The following is an 18,478-nucleotide window of genomic DNA, read 5'->3' as shown; positions in this document are numbered from 1 at the left end:
CGCGAGACGATATTTATCTCGTCGATATACTCGAAATGAGATTTGCTGCTTCAAACCGATCGCCGTGTGTAGTCACTCTATGCTGCTATTGTATCGAGAAGCTGGTTTCGTGTGACCGTCGTGGAAATCTATCTCTCACCTCTCCCCTCATCATACCATCCACATAACATTCACCAACTAGGGTGTAATTTCCATTCGCGGATGGCCTCAAAACATAAGGAACCCTCCCCCCGTTGAAGATGCAGACAACATCTCCCTTCTGCGCCGCCCTAGGCACGGCGGCGAAATCACCGGCATCTGTAACTGCAAACCGGCGCCCTAGACACCATTTCACCGCGCTTGTGTGCATGAGAAGAAGCTTGGTTAACAGATCTTCTGTAAGAGGCACGACATCATGGACAGTAACTTGCGCGTTCTTGTCGACTTCACCGCCTTGTGTAAGTGAGCGATCGCCGTGCTTTAGTCCAAGGCGCTCTGCGTTGACGAGAAAATTCTCATACAAGGCCTGTGCAGCACGTGAATAGATGGTGAACTGGGCATTCTTCCCGTTTGCCGTCATACAGCATATCATGGTTCGCCATACTGCGTCGATCTTATCTCTAGGGAGCCGCGCGTACTTGTCGCCGAGCACGTTCTGCCCAGCCACGGCCCACGTCTGGTTGAGCCAAGCCCACGTGTGCAAGATGTTGGAAGCAAAGCCCGAATCCTCGCCCATGAATTCTTGGTTCGCAATCTTTTGGTCAAACGGCGTACCCATGGCCTTTAGTGCCCCGATTTTGGTGCCTACCACGTGTATCACCGCCGTCCCCTGGGAGAATGCAATGCGGGCTGGTCGAAAGTCGGATTGGCGTCCAAGGGCCCACCAAGGATATTTCAGATCGGCATGGTAGACCTTGATAGCTTCCCCAAAATACTTTTTACGCAGTGCAAACTCTTTGAGCACGTCGTACCGAAGATCGATGTAGTTGACCGAGAGATACTCTAGTTTCGGAAGCGGTGCGGCAAAGTCCGGCCTCGTCAGGTCGGGGACCCAAGAAGGCAATGACTCCAGCTCTGGGGAGAGAGGAAGACCCTGGCCGCGACCAAAGGAGAAGATTTCAAACTGCCTTTTGCGAGTCAGATGCCACAGGGCGAATCGATAGTAGACCTCGGCAACGGTCAAATCGTAGTTTGGCATCACCTCCCAGTCCGACGATAAAACGTCTCCGGCCAGGCCGACGAGCGCAAACAGCTTGTCTCGTGGATCTGTAGCTTGGAAGCCTCGAGTGAGAAAGAGCAGCTCCAGCAGATTATGCCTTTGGCTCCTCTTGTTTTTGTGCTTCTGTCGCATGTCGTGGAGGAAATAAAAGTTTTCGATCGATTGGTTGTTTTGACGCTGCGTTTTCATTCGGTAGGTGTCGAATTGCGTCCTAAGCTCCAACACGGCTCTGGCAAACTGATCCCAGGTAATCATCGAGTCACGCGTGACTATGAGGGGATTCGATGCCAAGACCAGCTCTTGGATGCACCAAACCCTGGTGAACCATGGGCTTTGGATGACGGGTATGAGTGCGGACCAGTCAAACTGCTTTGGGGATTGCGGCTGTTCGAGATTGGCGACGCCCATGTTTACGGCACTATCGAATCCGAGCCATATAAGGAAAGCCTGGGCTTGATAGAACAGCACGTTTGTAAACACAGGCTTGAGCGGCTTCCAATCGACATGCTTTTCGTCAGATTCCCACGAAGCCAACTTGCCGACTCCCGCTTGTATGGCCTCATTATTTCCCAGCCAGATGACCACTCGCTGTGCTTTCGAGTAGATCTCGCCCATGAGACGAACCTGCTGCGTCTTCTCCTGATTGTTGGCTTGGTTGATGCAGAGGGCATCAATCCACAAGACTCTTTCCTTGTCTGGAAGCCGAAGCCGCTCCAGTGCATCGTAAAGATTCCTGCCCACACTTCTCCGTCTGTTGTTGCAGGAGATTTCGCCCGTGACGGCTGGGTTCCCCCAAACGTATGAGAGGGCGTCAAACTGGGCTTTGCTGGATCCGAGGCGACGATGTTCAAGCGTGCATTCGATCGGAGAGCCCTTTTTACCAGGATGCAGAATCAGCACCCGAATCTCCAGTGGTCGAACGAGTGGTGCGTATCCGTCTTTCTCGACAGGCTTGGAGTCTTTGCCTGCTGCTACTGCGGTGTCGCTCCATGGCATCCATGAGTAGTTGTTTTGCGTCTGCCAGTTCCTCTCCTTCCAGTAGCCAATGTAATAGCCCTGCCCAAACTCGGACACGACGAACACGAGGAGAGCTACAGCCCAGAAGGATGGTCTGCGTCTCCAAATTGGTTGCGGAGGGCGATAGGAATTGGGATTGGAATCAGTGTTGCCGCCGTCATGGCTGGTTGAATAGGCACGCTGTCTGGGAGGAGTTGCCTGTGGTGCGAGGTGATTTGTGGTGCGTAAAATCTGTGTGCGATTGAAAACTGGTCGAACAAATGCTATATATCGAGAGCGGTGAGAGGATTTGAAGCTCTGTGAGAAGGAGGAAAGTGAACGCTTCATGATATGGACACGTTCATGGTGAGGTTTCCCAGCGTAAAGGCGATCGGTTACAGGGTAGCCGTGTTATGACTTGACTGCTGCCTTGCACCACGATTGATTCTGCCGGGCGGAAGAGACAGCCGATGCCTCAGGCAAGTAATTTCTTCGACTTCTTTTCTCACGACTTCACTTTTGGGGCTGCAATGTACTCTTTTCCATCAATGCGACTCTCTCCAATCCTGCTGTTGCTTTACAACTGGGATTTGCGATTCTCTCTCACCATTGCATCGATCTTCTATTTTAGTCTCGCAGCTCAGCCTTGGTTGCGGGGCAGCGCGAAACGGCCCCTGTAAGTGCTGATGACCAACCAAATCAACAACGAGACGAACCAGTTGGACAGCATTTCATTGCAGTTGATTGGTTCATTGTGCTTGTGATGGACTCTGTGCCAGTATCAAGTCTGCTTATGTACTGATGAAGATTGATTTGACAGGTTGCCAATAGACATGCGCACTCGACGAATCGACCACCAGTTCCTCTCCAACGGATCGATGCTCCCGCTCACTCTCTCATTGGCCTCAACTTCATTTCATCGCCCACTGCAGGCAATTGATGCAAATGTGGCTGAACTTGGTTGCTTCGGCCCGCTCTTCTCTCCAAGCTCAGCTCCAAGCCCCAGCCAAACTAATGCCTGTCAAATTGCTGATTCAAGAAACCGAACCCACACGCCCTTCTTTAGTGCAATATCTTCTGCCGGCCGGGCTCGTCATAATAGCCATGGGCACCGGCAGCGCCGGCAGCGCTTTTTTAAAAGCTCACTCTCCCAGCTTCCGGAGCCGGGCGCAGATTGGACATGGCCGGCCAATATTCATGTTCCTTCGCCCGGCGGCTCTGCCTGAGCATTGCGCTGCTGGCCGTGCAGCTGCTCTGTGTCCTTTCGAAGCCGACAGCCCGGGATGCGTCTTCGTCTTCGATATTGGCAGAGTCCAGTCGCATTGTGCCGGATTACGTGACTCGATATGGTACGGGAAATTCTTCACAACTGTTCCTTTCTTCTGTCTTCTCCCTTCTCCCAGCAGAATCATGCATGCTTCTACTACGTCTAGAACGTCTAGAGACTAATTTGCCATCTTTGAAACAGCGCCGCTCGTTTGGCTACACTCGGATGATCCGTTTCGACCGGCCGACTTGCTCCAACACATCCACCACACAACCCCCGCCACCAACCAAAGCTCCATCCCCAACCTGCCAAAGCTCGACCTCGACAACCTCGCCCTTCTCAACGATGTCGATACAAGAGGTGGGAGAGTTGCCCTGACCTCGAACGACGACATCACCGGGTTGCCCCCATGGCTGTACGGATCGCTTCCAGACGAGTCGGGCAGGATTGCAAACGCTACGCCATGTGTTGTGATACTTGTTGAGAAGAGCGCTCGAGACGTCGACGCTTTCTTCTTCTACTTTTACTCGTATGACCGCGGCGCAAACATTACGCAGGTTCTGGAGCCCCTGAACCGCCTAATTGAGGATACTGAGCACGGAATGCACTTTGGAGACCATGTTGGAGACTGGTGAGAATTCTCCCTACTCCCACTCCCACTCCGTCTACGGCGTCAATTGCTAAATCATGTCCAAAAGGGAACACAACATGGTCCGGTTCCGAGATGGGAAGCCCACGGGCATCTACTATAGCCAGCATGTGAGCGGCTCTGCGTACAACTGGAATGACAAGGCTCTTTCGATGAAGGGTGGGCGGGTAAGAACACCTCAACAATCTGCAAGCTTGGTGGCCATCGCGTAATAACATGTCTCGATAGCCTTTTGTCTTCAGCGCATACGGATCGCACGCAAATTATGCCTCAACTGGGTGAGTTGCATTTACCTTGAATGACCCCTTTTCAATGCCCTGGCGCTAACAGGCATTTTTTTTCTCAGCAACCACGTTCATGATGCAGCATTGGTGGATTTTTGTGATGCTGGTCGGCTCTGGGATCCCGTCCTTTCGGCGTATTTCTATCATCTCGACCCTGCCAGCTTCAAGTTGACGCGCCTCTTTCTTTCTGGTGCGAACTCCTCCTCTGCGTCGAATTTCACCTCCTTCTTCTACTTTACGGGAATCTGGGGCGATGAACAGTATCCAGATAACGACATTCGACAAAAGACAGTTCCCCATTTTGGATTGAAACGATTCGTCTCAGGGCCGCAGGGTCCAATTGTGAAGAATCTTGTGCGAAAGGGCCTGCATCCCGACCAGCGTGAGAAGAAGCCGTGGATGCAGTGGGCGGTTGGCATCTTTATGTTCTGGTACCCATGCTGTATACGCGGATGGAGGCTCTGGGTTTCGTTGAGCGTGATCGTTGGTTTCATAATTTTGACGGCGTTTGGGATCAGGTTCGTGATAAAGAAATACAGGAGGACCAAGGGATACAAAAAACTAGAGACGACGGATATTCCACTCAACGACATGAGCTACAGAGAGGAGAGCTCTGGCCTGCATCGCGATCAGGACGACTTTGACGCGAGAGACGAGAGATGAGGGATGAGAGATGTGAGATATGATATGAGAGGTTTGGCACCATTCTTGGCATGCGTGGGGGTTTTCAGCCGTTACCACCTCCTTCACGGCGAATACAAAAGTGCCAGCGATGGGGTTACAGTACATGAAGGAGAGGGAGAGGAGGGAAGGAGAAGATGCTGATAAAGGACCCTGCATGTCAAGCCTCGGCCTTCCCCGCGCCGAGGAGGGGCTTCACAGCTTCACAATGCGGCATATTGCATGCTAGCTGCAGATGAAAGTGAAACCCTGATAGACACAGGTACAGTAGTATACAGTGAAAGCCAAAATTAGATACATCATTCCGTGGACACGTCAAGCTGCAATTGGCTGACAAGAGAGTTGATTCTTCATAGATTTGGGGCGTAGCTAATGCCAGTTAATGTATGAATGCTGGTGCTTGCATTGAGGGGTTGAGGGGCTGGAGGGGCTCATTTCTGTCAGATCTCCCACAGCCCCTCCATCGAGAGACAGCCTCACTATAATAGGATGGACCGATGGATAATAGGGGTCCAATTGTCATGCATTGAGGATGTACAATCAATTTGCCGGTTATTAACTAGACATAAGAGGGAATATGCTGAGCTGTATGTATATTCGTAGAATAGCGCTCGATCTAGTTTACAACCATCTCGATCTCATCAGCGCCCCCACAGAATTGGCTGAATGAGCGTCTGTCATCACCGCGGCCATAAGCATTTAATGGAGATTATTAATTGCTTTATCAATCACTCGCGCGGGTAGTTAGATAATGTCCCCTCCACAAGAGCGGACAATGGCCACCCCAGCGGACAATAGCCGCAACACTAGGACACTAGAAACCGGGACTAAACGCGCGTTGATTTTTAGTTGATTGAGGATCACCCGCGCGGGAATTATATAATAAAAAGCGGTTCGCTGCCTGAAATCCTGCAGTAAAAAATAACGCCTGCGGGATGAGGTGAGGATCCAACAAGGACGGATTTGGTAGCGCCGTTTGTGAATTACAAACTATGTGTCAGCAGGGGCCAGGGGGTGGTGCAATGCAACCGTCTGAGATGGAGAGCTTGGATTGAGTCTGTGAAACTGGAGTTAAGCTGAGGAGGGGTTTGATGGAGGTTTTTGATTATTCAATATTAGTAGTTGTAGTATGGAGTAGGAGGCTGTATGTATGAATATGGAGACGGGGGGAAGTTGATAGAGATATATACCGAGCCTCCTCTCTCTCTCTCTCTCATACCATTCATTCCATCCTCAACTCACTCACTCACACTAAAACAACCTACACAGTATCTTTTTACCAAACAAATCACTCAAATCACTCACAATGGCTCCTACCATCACCGCCGACCAGTTCCTCGCTGCCGCCAAGCACCGCCGCACCGTCTACGGCCTCAAGAGCACCTCTGCCGTCTCCGACGAGCGTGTCAAGCAGATTGTCGGCGAGGTCCTCTCCTTTGCCCCCTCTTCATACAACACCCAGCCCGGCCGCATCACCATCGTCACCGGCGAGAAGCACAAGGGCCTGTGGGAGGCCATCACCAAGGAGGCCGAGCCCATCCTCAAGGGCGCCGGCGAGGAGGTCTGGAAGACGATGAGCGGCATCTTTGCTGCCCACAAGGGTGCTTACGGCTCAGTACGTTTCTTTGACTTACTTATACACTGAAATTCCTCTTACATTACATGAAACTAACTCATCATTCACAGGTCGTCTTCTGGGACAGCGGTGATGCCATCAAGGAGGCCGGCACCAAGCACCAGTCCGCCGCCCACATGTTCCCCCAGTTCGCCGACCACAGCACCGGCATGGCCCAGATCCTCGTCTGGACCGCCCTCGAGCTCGAGGGCCTGGGCGCCAACCTGCAGCACCTGCAGGCCATCCCCCCCGTCGAGGCCGTCATCAAGTCCTACCTCGGCGTCCCTGCCGACTACTCCCTCAAGGCTCACCTCAACTACGGCGACCTGGCCCAGCCTCACCCCGAGGCTGTCCCTGAGAAGCTGCCTCTCAGCGAGACCCTCAAGGTTGTTTCTTAAGTGGGGTTGTATAAAATAGATTTTTTGCAAAATGAAACTTGTTAAATAGCGCAATGTTTATAGACTATTCATAGAAACGAATAGAATATTGCTTTACAAAACGTTTTGGGATTGTGTTGTTAAACACAACTGGCGTAGCATCGTGAAAGTGTGCAACTTATACTTAAGTATGCCTTGCATCTCTACAGTTAAATCTAACTTTGGGAGAATATTCATTGAAGCAGCCAATGGTAAACTCTGGACTCTTATCAAATAATGCTGTCATAAACTCATGGTTTATCCTAACCTTTATACCGCATTAATCTCAATAATGTCTCTTACAACCTCTGCAGCCGCCTTCAGATGCTCCACAAACTCATCCGACTTTCTCTCTCCATTAATCACCGTAAATTGAACTCTAAACACGTCACTGTCAGCAAACAATACCTCATCCTCATTCCCGTGTCTGACACGCTTGCTTACCTTTCGTCAAAGACCTGCACACCAACCCATACGTCAGGCTTGTGAGGCTGACACCGTCCCATCTCTGGAAGTCCAAATTCCGTGAAACTCGTGCAAACCGGCCTCTCGCTCGTCCTGGCGAAAACTGTGTCTTTGTAAAACGCAGGAAGCTCCTCGCCAGGCTCCATCATCTCGCGGAGCGCCATGAGGTGCCATCTGAATCCTCTTCCTCGCGTTGCCAGCGCCACGAGCCTTGCGTGCGACTTGACCGCTTCCAAGAACAATCGTCGTTTCTCAACACCGCTGATAGAAGGATCCTCTGCTGCAGCACAGAATGCCTGGACGGGTGGTGTCATGATGTAAATCATGTCTGTTCGGCCGCCGCGGAATGGGCGCTGGGAGATTACGTCTACTGCGCCTAGGGGGTTGTATCCAAAGAGGCGGCGGACGGCTACTTGGATTACCAGCTGGATGACAGTCTTTGGCGGGAGCTTTTGCTTTCTCAGATAGGTTGCTGCGTAGTAAGTGTGAGTGAGATTGGCGAGCGTGTAGCCATCGTGGGCTCGTTGGTGTTGGACTTGGAGCGGAGAGATGCGTTTTGAGAGGGTCGCTGGTAGCGTGAATGGAGTATAGGAAAAGTCACCGGCGTCTACGGTGCTATCGGCAGATGATCCATTGGATGTTTGGATTGCCTTGTTTGACGGCGAGCTGAGGGCTTTGATCAAGCCGCCAAACGTGGTGCCGTCGACCATGGTGTGCTCGCCCCAGATGGCAGACACGCCGTTGGCGCAGACGACAAAGGAGAGCGTCTTGTCTAGCCAGCGGTTGGAATTGTCGTCCAGGAGGAAGATGTCTGCGCGATCGTTTGCTGTTTCGGGGGAGACGTCTTCGAGGTAGATGATGAAGAGAGACTCTTCGATTGTCTTGACAAAGTTGCGGCCGTCTTCGCTTCCCATTATTATTTCGTCACGGGCCTGGAGAACGGTTAGCTTTCCAAGATGCTCTCTGAGAAAGTAGATGATAGTTCAGAGGTGTTAAGGGGAAGATGACTGATGTTTCAGACTTACAAATGCCCACTCGTCGCGATTTGCAGTAGTGAGTAAACTGGCCCAGTTTGTTTCTTCTGGGCTATGCTGAGAAATTGCTTGGAAGATGGAGACGAGCTTGTTGTACGCTACAACCTCGCCGTTGCGGTTTCTCATAGGGATCTTGTAAGTATGTCCACGTTTCACGACGACAATGTAGTCGCTCTCTGGGTATCTGTCATAACCGTCACAGCCGAGAGCTGGTGTGCGATTCGTGCTAAATAGCCAATATACCGTCGCCACTAAATCAGATCATGTCAATAGGGCCCTCAAAAGGCTGTGCATCTTCACTTACTGTCTAATGCCTGTTCGTTATAATAGTCCTGCTGAACTGTTCCCGCATCTAGAGCTAGTTTGTATTTATATGCCCCTAATGTGAGTTCCGCCGCCTGATTCGCCTGAGGTTGGCGAAGCGTATCTTGTCCAGGCAGAGTGGCGAAAAAGTTTCGCAGCCTAGGCCTCCAGTCTCGTCCTCGAAGCCACTTGTTCCTCACGTACATGTCGACGACTTCGTTATTCTCGCCTTCATCTCCTGACATCTTGGCCAGTCGTTTTTGCAGCTGCTGTCCCAGTCCATCAGGGGCCTGGAAAGCGCCGATGGCTTCACGAGTAACCTTCAACTCATCTTCGTTTGCAATATGGCCGACTGAATCAAGGAAGATTTCTAGTGTCCCTTCGAGCGTCTGCATGGGATACTTGGGAAGAGCAACCTCTCTCTTGGCATTGACGGCGTTGCTATCGCCGATGGTATCGTCGTTTTGCCCATTCTGCTGGGAGCCAACCTTGCTCTTCACCAGATTGGAGCCTTTGGTGACGAAAGCAGCAAGATAACGAAGACTTGGCGCATCCAAAATGTCCGACGTTTGGACTGGCGCCTGCAGTTTGTTTGTGATCCAGTTCTTGATCTCGGTAGCGACAAGTGAGTCGAGTGCCATATTCGCAATAGACTGGTCGACATCAAGCTCTTCAGCCTCAAGTACGGTAAGGGATGCAATCTTGTCACGGATTGCAATCAGAACCAGTTCCTCTGCATCTTCGATTGTTGATGCAAGGGCAATCTTTTCTTCTGCAGTCTGTTCATTTTCGCGACTAGCTTGACGCGCGAGACCTCGGCCGTGAGCAGACAAAATATGAGACACGAGCGGTGGCACTCTTCCACCTGGGATTGTCTGATCAATGAAAGACTGGGGATCGAGACCAAAGGCAATCTGGTGATTGCCATCCTTGAAAGCTTTCCCGCTCATCGCATAATCCACAACGGGCAGTGCAATCTCAATAGGAAGTAACTGAACGCCCTGTCTTGCTAAAGAGTGAGTATGTTCCTGGGTAACGGTATATGTACTCTTAATCAAGGGGAAGTCAATGGTGACGAAATTCTTGCGGCCTGCAGATACTTGAGTGTGCGTAAACATGTCTTGGTATGTGCCTCCAGCGGCATAATTTGACTGTCCAATTGTGCCGACAACACCGCAAAGGGAAGAAAGATTGATGAAAAAGTCAACGTCTTTGTTGTAGAATGCGTTGTAGAGGTTGATTGTGCCATGGTACTTGGGCAAGAGGGCAATCTCAAAGTCCTGCTGTGTGATTTGGGATATTGTTCGGTCCTAATGAGGATTGTTAGCATGATATCGAAAATGTCTTATACTCTTCAGATTACATAAAATAGACTCAACTTACCGAAAGCACCATGCCGCCATGAAGAATGCCTCTTACTGGAGGCATGTCTTGACTAAGTTGTTTGGCCACTTGTTGAACTACGCTGGCATTTCCAACATCGCAAGTCACAATCTTGACAACAGCATCGGCAACATCAGTGAGCTCTTTTTCCATCTCATCCCTGACCGCGTCGTCATAGTTCTGTCGCGTAAACAAGGCAATGTGCCGCGCGCCCTTTTCTTGGAGATGCCTGCACAGATGCTTGCCCAAGCTGCCAAGGCCACCAACAATAATGTACGTTCCATCGGCTCGTAGTTGAAGAGGCTTCACCTTGGCCTGAACTGTAGACTCATCGGAAGCCTCCAGAACAATTTTCCCAGTATGCTTCCGGCTCTGCATCAGTCTGAAGGCTTTTTCGATATCACCAATAGGCAAGGTAGTTACTGGCAGTGGTGTAAAGTGTCCAGCTCCAAAGTCGACGAAGATTTTCTCCAAGAGTCTCTGGCACTCTGCTGGTCGCTGCTTCGAAAGCCCTACCAGGTCCACGCTGACGAATCTCAAATTCCTCTCGAACGGCTTCATGTTCAGTTGACTGCGTCGAGAAATATCCGTCTTGCCCACCTCCACAAAAGTTCCAAATGCAGCAACAGACTCCCAAGAAGCATGGAGCATAGGACCAGAGAGGGAGTTCAAGACGACGTCCACGCCGGCACCATTCGTAAGTCTCTTGACACCAGCTGCGAAATCGGTTGTGCGACTGCTAAAGATGTGACTCTCCGGGATGCCGTATTGTTCCATGAGAATTTCACGCTTGGAGACGCTGCCAACAGTGGCAAATATGACTGCGCCAAGCCGTTGAGCAATCTTAATGGCTACTTGGCCTAATGCTCCAGAGGCAGAGTGTATCAAAATTGTCTGCCCTTGACGAAGATTGGCACAATCAAACAACGAATAGTATGCCGTTGCAAAAGTCAGAGGAATCGAAGCAGCATCAGTGAATGACAGAGTATCAGGGATACGATAGATCAAATGGCCGTTTGTCCTAGTTCGACTGGCATAAGGCGTGCCAAACATGGCCGTTACTCGATCACCAGGATTGTACTGCGATTTGAAGTTGGATCCAACAGCTGTAACGATACCTGCACTTTCACCGACCATGGGCTGAGTGGGAGGTAGTTGACCGAGGGCAATAAAGACGTCTGAGAAGTTGAGGCCCCAGGCGTAAGACTGGATTTCAATCTCATCGGGGCCGAGTGCACCGGCATCATCATCGATGAATACGAGGCTGTTTAAGAGGCCGGGCTTGTCGACGTTGATCTTGAGGGGACGCTCGGCCTGATGGAACTTGACTTCTTCTGTTTCTGAATCGTCCGAAGTGGTGGAAACTGCTCGCGACAGTTTCTCGTTTGCGACGAAGCGCTGGATTTGCAGTTTGCCATCCTTGTACATGAGCTCAAACTCACGGGGCTCGTTCTTTGCGATTTTGTTCTCTGTCGAACTGATGAATGATGTGATGGCCTGCAAGATTTGGTCGGGATGTTGATCCAGAGAGTCTTGCACATCAACAGTGAAGAAATCGAGATGGGGATTCTCGTTTCGCGCGGATCTCGAGACTCCTGTGATCAACGAGTTCTCCGGCACGACATTGTCAGTAGCATTTGCGAAGCTGATCCAGTACACCTGTTTCACACTGGATAATAATTCCGTGATGCGGGCAAATTTCTCGCTGGAAGCCTGTGTGAGGAGAGGCTGTTTTGAAGACTCGATGATGATGTAGGAACGCGAATCGTCAACAGCAGACTTTTCCCACTCGTCAATGAAAGATTGAAAGCCCTTGGTAGTCAAAGCGGTAGCTAGTTTATCTGAAAATCCGTGTGCATACTGATTCTCCGCAATGGAATTCAGGATTTTGAATCGAGGAGCATCAAGCGTGCTATTCAACGGCTGAGCTGCTACAGCAGTCGACAATAGCAGAGCACAATGTCTCTCTGGCTCAGGAAGATCGTATGCAGCCAGATCAACCCCCGAGAATCCAGCATTTTGAAGATGCGCGTCCCACTGCTCAGCAGATTGAAGCGGGCTTTCAGTTCGTCCTTCGTCAACACCAGCCCACCAGCCGGGAATCGACCCAAACGTCATGTTAATGTATGGCGTCGTCCTAGTAAGTTCTACAAGACCAAGTACACCGCCAGGCTTTAGTAGCTTTCGAATGGTATTGAGTGACTTTGTCAGAGATCGTGTAGCATGGACGACGTTTGCAGCAACGACGAGATCGTAAGAGTGCTCTTTGAATCCTTGCTCTCCAGCGTCCTTTTCGAGATCCAGAGTTTGGAATGTCAAGAGGTGAGCCCAGTCCTTTAAACGAGTTGTGCGGACAGCTTCGAAGAATCCGGAAGAAATGTCTGTGTACATGTATTCCGCGCAGAAATTGTCGCCGTTTGGAGTACATGATTGAAGAATGCGATATGTCGTGCCTCCAGTGCCAGCCCCAATTTCTAGAATTCTGAGATCTCTCCTCTGGAATGTGAGCATCTTGACGTAGTCAGCCATGTATTGGTTGGGTCGAGCGCCTTCATCAGAATGATACACTCGGAACAAAAGATCGTCCTTGAGGAAGTGAGTGAGGGGATCAGTTTCGCCAGTTAAGAGGGGAATCAGCTCCGGTCCAATCCTAGCCACGGCCTCTCCTTCGACACCCAACCTGGAGGTGAGTTTATCCAACTCTTCCTTGGTCTCTGGGCTCTGTTGGATGAGCGACTTGCCTACCTCTGAGGCAGCAAACTTTTGCAGCAACTTCCACCAGTTGACTCTATGGTCATCTTTTACAGATAGTCCACGATCGTGCATTTCTCTGACAGCCCAGTCAATGTATCTCGCGCAAGCAACAGAGGTAAGATTGACCTTTTCTGCCTGAGAAATGCCGGCTTCATCGGACTGTAAGGGAATCACTACAGACTCGATGATCTCAGCGGTAATTGATGAAGTGTCGAGGCCCCATTCCATCTTAAAAATGTTATCGTTGGTGATGGCTTGAGAAGACTGAGCCTCTCCGACCACGCGAATCTCCCCTCTATCCATTGTTAGGACACATTGTGGCTCACCATTCTCTCCCGTCTGAAAGACTGCTGTGCTAAAGCTTGTAGAGTGCGCAAACACGTCGCTCAAATCGCACACGGCCTGGAGTTGACTGCCCGGCTTATTGGCGATATCTGTCGAGATAAACACGTCGCTGATGAGAATCGGCATGACGGAGCCCTTGATAGAGTGCTGTTGGAAAACAGGAAGACACGACTGAATGATTCCATCGAGCGTTGTGGGATGAATAACGTGTGGCTGCATGAATTTGCCGGGCATCTTTGCAAGAATGTCAGGCACAACAAGTTTATTCAGAGATTGGAAGCTTGATATCCGCATTTCGTCGTTGATTGCAAATGTAGGACCATACTGGTTGCCCGTTGCAGCCATCTGCGCGTACAAATCATTGTGTGAGATGACCTTGTTGCAATTCTCACCAGCGCTTGTAAGACGAGAGATCTGAGACTTTTGAGTATATTCTGCTTCACGAGTCTGTTCAATCTCATCCAAATCAGTCTCAAAGACGGCTGATATAGTTCCACTTGAGTGGTCCTGCCATTTGCCTTGGTCTGACATGGAAGAGACTGTAAAGTTCCAAGAATCATTCGAGTCGGCATATTGGAATGATATGATGACTTCAACAGGCGTGTCATCTTTGGGTAGCGTCAAAGTCTTCTTAAAGGAAACATTCTTCAGTCTGTAACCCTTGGGCTTTAGATCTGGCCGACGATCCTGATCTAGTTGTTGCAGGGCTTGGATCGCCATGGTCATGTATCCAGCAGCGGGAAACACGATGAAATTATCGACGACGTGGTCTTGCAACCACGGTAGCCTGTCAGTACTCAAAAGTATCCGCCAGCTAGGTTGGCTGTCCGATGATGCAATCACTCGAGAACCCAAAAGGTCATGAGCGGGATACTTTCGACATCTGTATTCGCGGCTTAGGCGCGACTCTGTCCAATGAGTAGTCGTGTGATTCCAGTGATAGGTCGGCAAATCTCCTAGAACTGCTGGTGGCGATGAGCGTGAGATGCTGAGTGAAGCCACCGCGCTCATATTGATGTCGCTACCACCACGGAAGAGACTCGATCCCGCATTCATGAGAGACCTGACGCCATGTTCATTACGTACCAACGTAGGAATATAGGTGTACGAAGATCCTTCACTCTGCAGCCCTGCTAGAGTTTGTTTGACTGGCCCGGAGAGAGCTGAGTGTGGGCCTACTTCGACAATGTTGAGGGAGCCTTGCTTTACTTGATGATGCAAATTCTGCAAAGCATCTGAGAAGTGAACTGGGGACACCAAGTTCTCGACCCAGTATGAGCCACCAAAACTATCCAACTTTTCTTGTCCTGTAACACTGGAAAAGTAGCGAATCGAGGGATCCGTTGTGCCTGCCTCGAGCCCCTCGAGCTGTTGCAGATAATCAGAGCTAACCAGTTTCATATGGTGAGAGTGATATGCAGTATCAACTTTGAGTCGTCGGTTGAAGATTTGATCTTCATCGAGAGCGTCTTTCAAAGCTGAGATACCATCTGCATCGCCGGAAATTGTTACACTCGACGGGCTGTTGATACAAGCGACCACAATACCCGGGGCCTCTAGTTTTCCAATGTACTTTTCAGCATCTTCACGTCCAAGCCCAACAGCCAACATAGTTCCACGCTGCGTCGTCCGTTGCTTAGATAATTCAGCTAGGAAGCTTCGGTGGTATGAAGCAAGCATGGCCGCCTTGTGAGAAATAGCCCCAGCAGCATACGCCGCGGCGATTTCACCACTGGAATGACCAACTACCGCCGCGGGCAGGACATTCCAGCTCTTCAAGAGGTCAACGAGAGCGATTTGAACGGCTGTGCTAGCAGGTTGGCCGTATGTACTGTCGTTTAAGCGACTCGATGCTGCGTCCTTGGACAATTCTTCGACAAGGCTCCATTGAGCGCCAAATTCCTTGAGCAGCTGTTCTGAAGCCGAGATGGAGCGAGTGAATTCATTAGCTTCGGCTGATAGGAGATTATGGCCCATGCTCGCCCATTGAGCGCCTTGTCCGGTAAAGACAAAGGCATTTGCAGTTTTGTTTGGTATCTTGCTTCGAGTCAGATCTTTTGCTGAAAGACTCTGGATCAGAGAATCGACGTCTTCAGCAATAATGCTCGAGCGCCACTGGAATTGAGATCTTCGTCCCGTGAGAGTGTGAGATAGATCACCAAGTCGAATGTCGCCTCGACGCTTCAGGTAATCTGCAAGATCCTTGGCAGCATTCTGGAGAGAAAACTCCGATGTGGCGGATAGAGGGAAGAGACGAGGGACCTTGGGTTCGTTTGGCTTGATACGCTCGTCGCGATCTAGGCCATTGATGTAATTGTTTGCTCCTGTGAAATTTTCGTGTCAGCAGCTATTCTACCCGAAGTGCATGATCATAGTTACCATCGTAAACTCGCCCGAATTCTAAAAGTAGCATGGCATTTGTCCCTCCGAATCCAAAGCTGTTAACAACAGCCTTTCGGCTCGTCTTTGTTGCCGGCCAAGGCTTGAGCGATCGTGCAATCTATTTGCTTGCATTAGAAAAGTCGCGAACTCTCATCATCTTGCAAAAGTAGCTCATCTTACCTCCATACTCCAGTGACCCGGTTCCAGCCCAGGTTTAAAGTTTTCCAGCAAAATATTTGGCGGAATCAGTCCCTTTTCCATCGCCATAACCGTCTTGATAAGTCCTGCAGTGCCACTCGCAGCTTCAGAATGTCCAAGGTTGGGCTTCGTAGCACCAACAAATACCGGATTCTCGCTCTCGCGACCCTCGCAAAAGACATTTCGGATGGTGTTTACTTCGACTTTGTCTCCGGCTTTGGTTCCTGTGCCATGTGCCTCTACATACTGCACGTCAGACGGGTTGAATGGAAGACTCTGGAATAAGCTCTTTGCAAGGCGCTCCTGAGCGGCTTGGTTAGGAAGCATGATTCCGTTTGTTCGGCCATCGGAGTTGATGCCCGAGTTTCGAATGACGGCGCGAATAGTGTCTCCGTTGCGCAGCGCATCATCCAGGCGCTTTAGAACCACGATTCCCACGCCTTCTCCTCGACCATAGCCATTACCGCGAGTATCAAATGTGAAAGACCTTCCTTCGTCGTTGAAAAGCCTATTGTGGATGTACATGTCAGTCTTATTTATACGTGAGAATGTGTCCAACATCATCAAGAACTCACCCAGTCATTGACATGAGAGACATCTGGTCTGGAGAAAATATCAGATTGACTCCACCTGCTAATGCCATAGATGTCTCTCCAGAGCGCAGACTTTGGCAGGCTAAGCTAATAGCTGCCAAGCTCCCTGAACAAGCAGTATCAACTACAACTGAAGGGCCCTGAAGATCAAAGATGTATGATACTCTGTTGGCGAGCAACGGGCGTGCCACGCCAAGGTTGTGGTATTTGGAGACGGCCACTGGGTCCTTGTGTGTTGCTTGTTCAAAGTCATGACCAAACATGGCCACTTGAGAGATGTTAGCCAGCTAGTCAATAGTAGGATAATGAGTGTACGTTACCAAATATTCCAGTGTCTGACCCCTTGAGGTGGTGCATTGGAATGCCAGCATTCTCAATAGCTTCCCATGAAGTCTCCAGCACGACACGCTGCTGTGGATCCAGTGTCTCTGCTTCTTGCTGTGCTATTCCAAAGAATCCAGCATCAAATGCAGAAATGTCTTGGTCTATGAAGTGACCTCCCTTCTGGTTAATGGTACCTGGAATCTCAGGCTCAGGGTGGTAGAACGCCTCATGGTTGAATCTATCCAGAGGCACTTCTGTCCATCCACTTCGACCCTCAGCAACGACGTTCCATAACTCCTCCGGGCTGTTGGCTCCTGCAGGATACCGACAGCCCATGCCCACAATGGCAATGGGAACAGGCTCTGGGGACGTCATTTTGTTTAACTTGGGCTTCAGAATATGATTGAACAGTGTACGGAGCATATAGCAGCTACTATTTACTCGGCCGAGATTCTAGGATGAATTTTATCTATATATACAAATACAACGTAGTTCTCACGTCGACTCCTCTTTCACCCCACAACTTTTCTGAATACAGAATCTGATAAACAGTAACCCATGAACTTGGTTGAAACCCATGTTTGTTGCTCCATTATTCTAAAACACAGGACGGAAGCCAAGTTTATTGGAAAAATTAGCCATGCAGTCATCATCTGATAGTTTTGGTAGAAAGCCCGAGTAATTCAATGAATCTCACTTTTACGTTATACCGCCGCGTCGGGCAGGGTTAGGTGTTGGCAAGCAGGAAATCTGAGGTTCCATTGGAGCGCATGCAATGCCACCCTCCTCCCAAAAGAAATGGTGGTCCGCTGTGATATGCCGTCAGGGGTGAAATGGACGGATGTCGTAGCGAAGAACTTCTCCCCGCAAAACCTCACTGTACAGTAGGCGGGGAGAGATGGGGATGGAGTTGTCCTGTAAGCTGCCCCGGATATCGTTGAGGGGGCTGGATGGAGCATCTTCTCCAGACATCTCCACCAAAAGTGTATTGCTCACGCTCGTATGTGCTCCATCAGAAGGATTCAGATCTAGTACGATGGTGAGCACCTATGCTACAAATGCTCTAGTGGCTCACATGGCAGGCATTTGCATGTCGTGCATGTCACCAATGAAAACATGGGACGAAAAATGCTCGTGCTCGTTCCCTTTTCTGGATCGAGATTTCTCGGTAGATAGTTCAAGGCATTTTGCTGGCACATGTAGTATCATCGTCTAGATCTACGTGAACCATCTTGTGTAACGTCAGATGTCAGTATGATGCCAGTAATCATGCTTTAATTTATCTTACGCGCGGCAAGTATATGACTTCCACAAGACAGGGTGTACACGCGTAGATGTATGGCTTGTGATGTGCAGGGGTTATCGCCAGTCCCAGAAGGCGTAATCAAGTTCTCCATATAATTGTTCAAAGAGGGAAGTATAGCGATATTCACATGCAACAAACATTTACCCCAAAGATACACCTCATGTCCTCGTTCACTCATGCATGACCTAAGCTAGCAATCAAAGTCTTTGCGAGGTATTCAAGCAATTGTGACCTGTGGAAAAGAAGCCTCAAGTCCTAGATAGCGTCCCGCAAATCCTAGCGCTC

The 18,478-nt window shown here is 50.1% G+C and overlaps 4 protein-coding genes across 4 annotated transcripts; 2 read left to right on the top strand and 2 right to left on the bottom strand.

The window, feature by feature from the left end:
• Positions 1-42: 42 nt before the first annotated feature.
• On the bottom strand, positions 43-2,772 carry V8C40DRAFT_66833 (HET domain-containing protein). Its single transcript, XM_083223273.1, has one exon. It carries the CDS (start codon positions 2,540-2,542, stop codon positions 86-88), a length of 2,457 nt encoding a protein of 818 aa, XP_083070652.1. The 5' UTR covers positions 2,543-2,772; the 3' UTR covers positions 43-85.
• Positions 2,773-3,212: 440 nt separating this feature from the next.
• Positions 3,213-5,764, top strand: V8C40DRAFT_252098 (uncharacterized protein). Its single transcript, XM_083217314.1, has 5 exons — positions 3,213-3,543; positions 3,663-4,092; positions 4,160-4,277; positions 4,339-4,388; positions 4,457-5,764. The coding sequence occupies exons 1-5, from the start codon at positions 3,375-3,377 to the stop codon at positions 5,055-5,057; spliced, it is 1,368 nt and encodes a 455-aa protein (XP_083070651.1). The 5' UTR covers positions 3,213-3,374; the 3' UTR covers positions 5,058-5,764.
• Positions 5,765-5,960: 196 nt separating this feature from the next.
• On the top strand, positions 5,961-7,189 carry V8C40DRAFT_252096 (Nitroreductase-like protein). Its single transcript, XM_083217313.1, has 2 exons — positions 5,961-6,690; positions 6,762-7,189. Exons 1-2 carry the CDS (start codon positions 6,382-6,384, stop codon positions 7,086-7,088), a joined length of 636 nt encoding a protein of 211 aa, XP_083070650.1. The 5' UTR covers positions 5,961-6,381; the 3' UTR covers positions 7,089-7,189.
• Positions 7,190-7,376: 187 nt separating this feature from the next.
• V8C40DRAFT_281344 (type I polyketide synthase) lies at positions 7,377-17,262 on the bottom strand (the record flags this gene model as incomplete). The annotated part of the gene is made up of 9 exons (XM_083221590.1): positions 7,377-7,485; positions 7,551-8,503; positions 8,597-8,856; positions 8,910-10,218; positions 10,292-15,714; positions 15,770-15,890; positions 15,953-16,478; positions 16,546-16,831; positions 16,884-17,262. The coding sequence occupies 9 exons, from the start codon at positions 17,260-17,262 to the stop codon at positions 7,377-7,379; spliced, it is 9,366 nt and encodes a 3,121-aa protein (XP_083070649.1).
• Positions 17,263-18,478: the final 1,216 nt, after the last annotated feature.

Source organism: Trichoderma camerunense, assembly GCF_050948025.1.
Source record: "Trichoderma camerunense strain CBS 138272 chromosome Unknown V8C40scaffold_15, whole genome shotgun sequence".
Lineage (NCBI taxonomy): Eukaryota > Fungi > Ascomycota > Sordariomycetes > Hypocreales > Hypocreaceae > Trichoderma > Trichoderma camerunense.
This window is presented reverse-complemented; position numbering and strand designations above follow the sequence as displayed.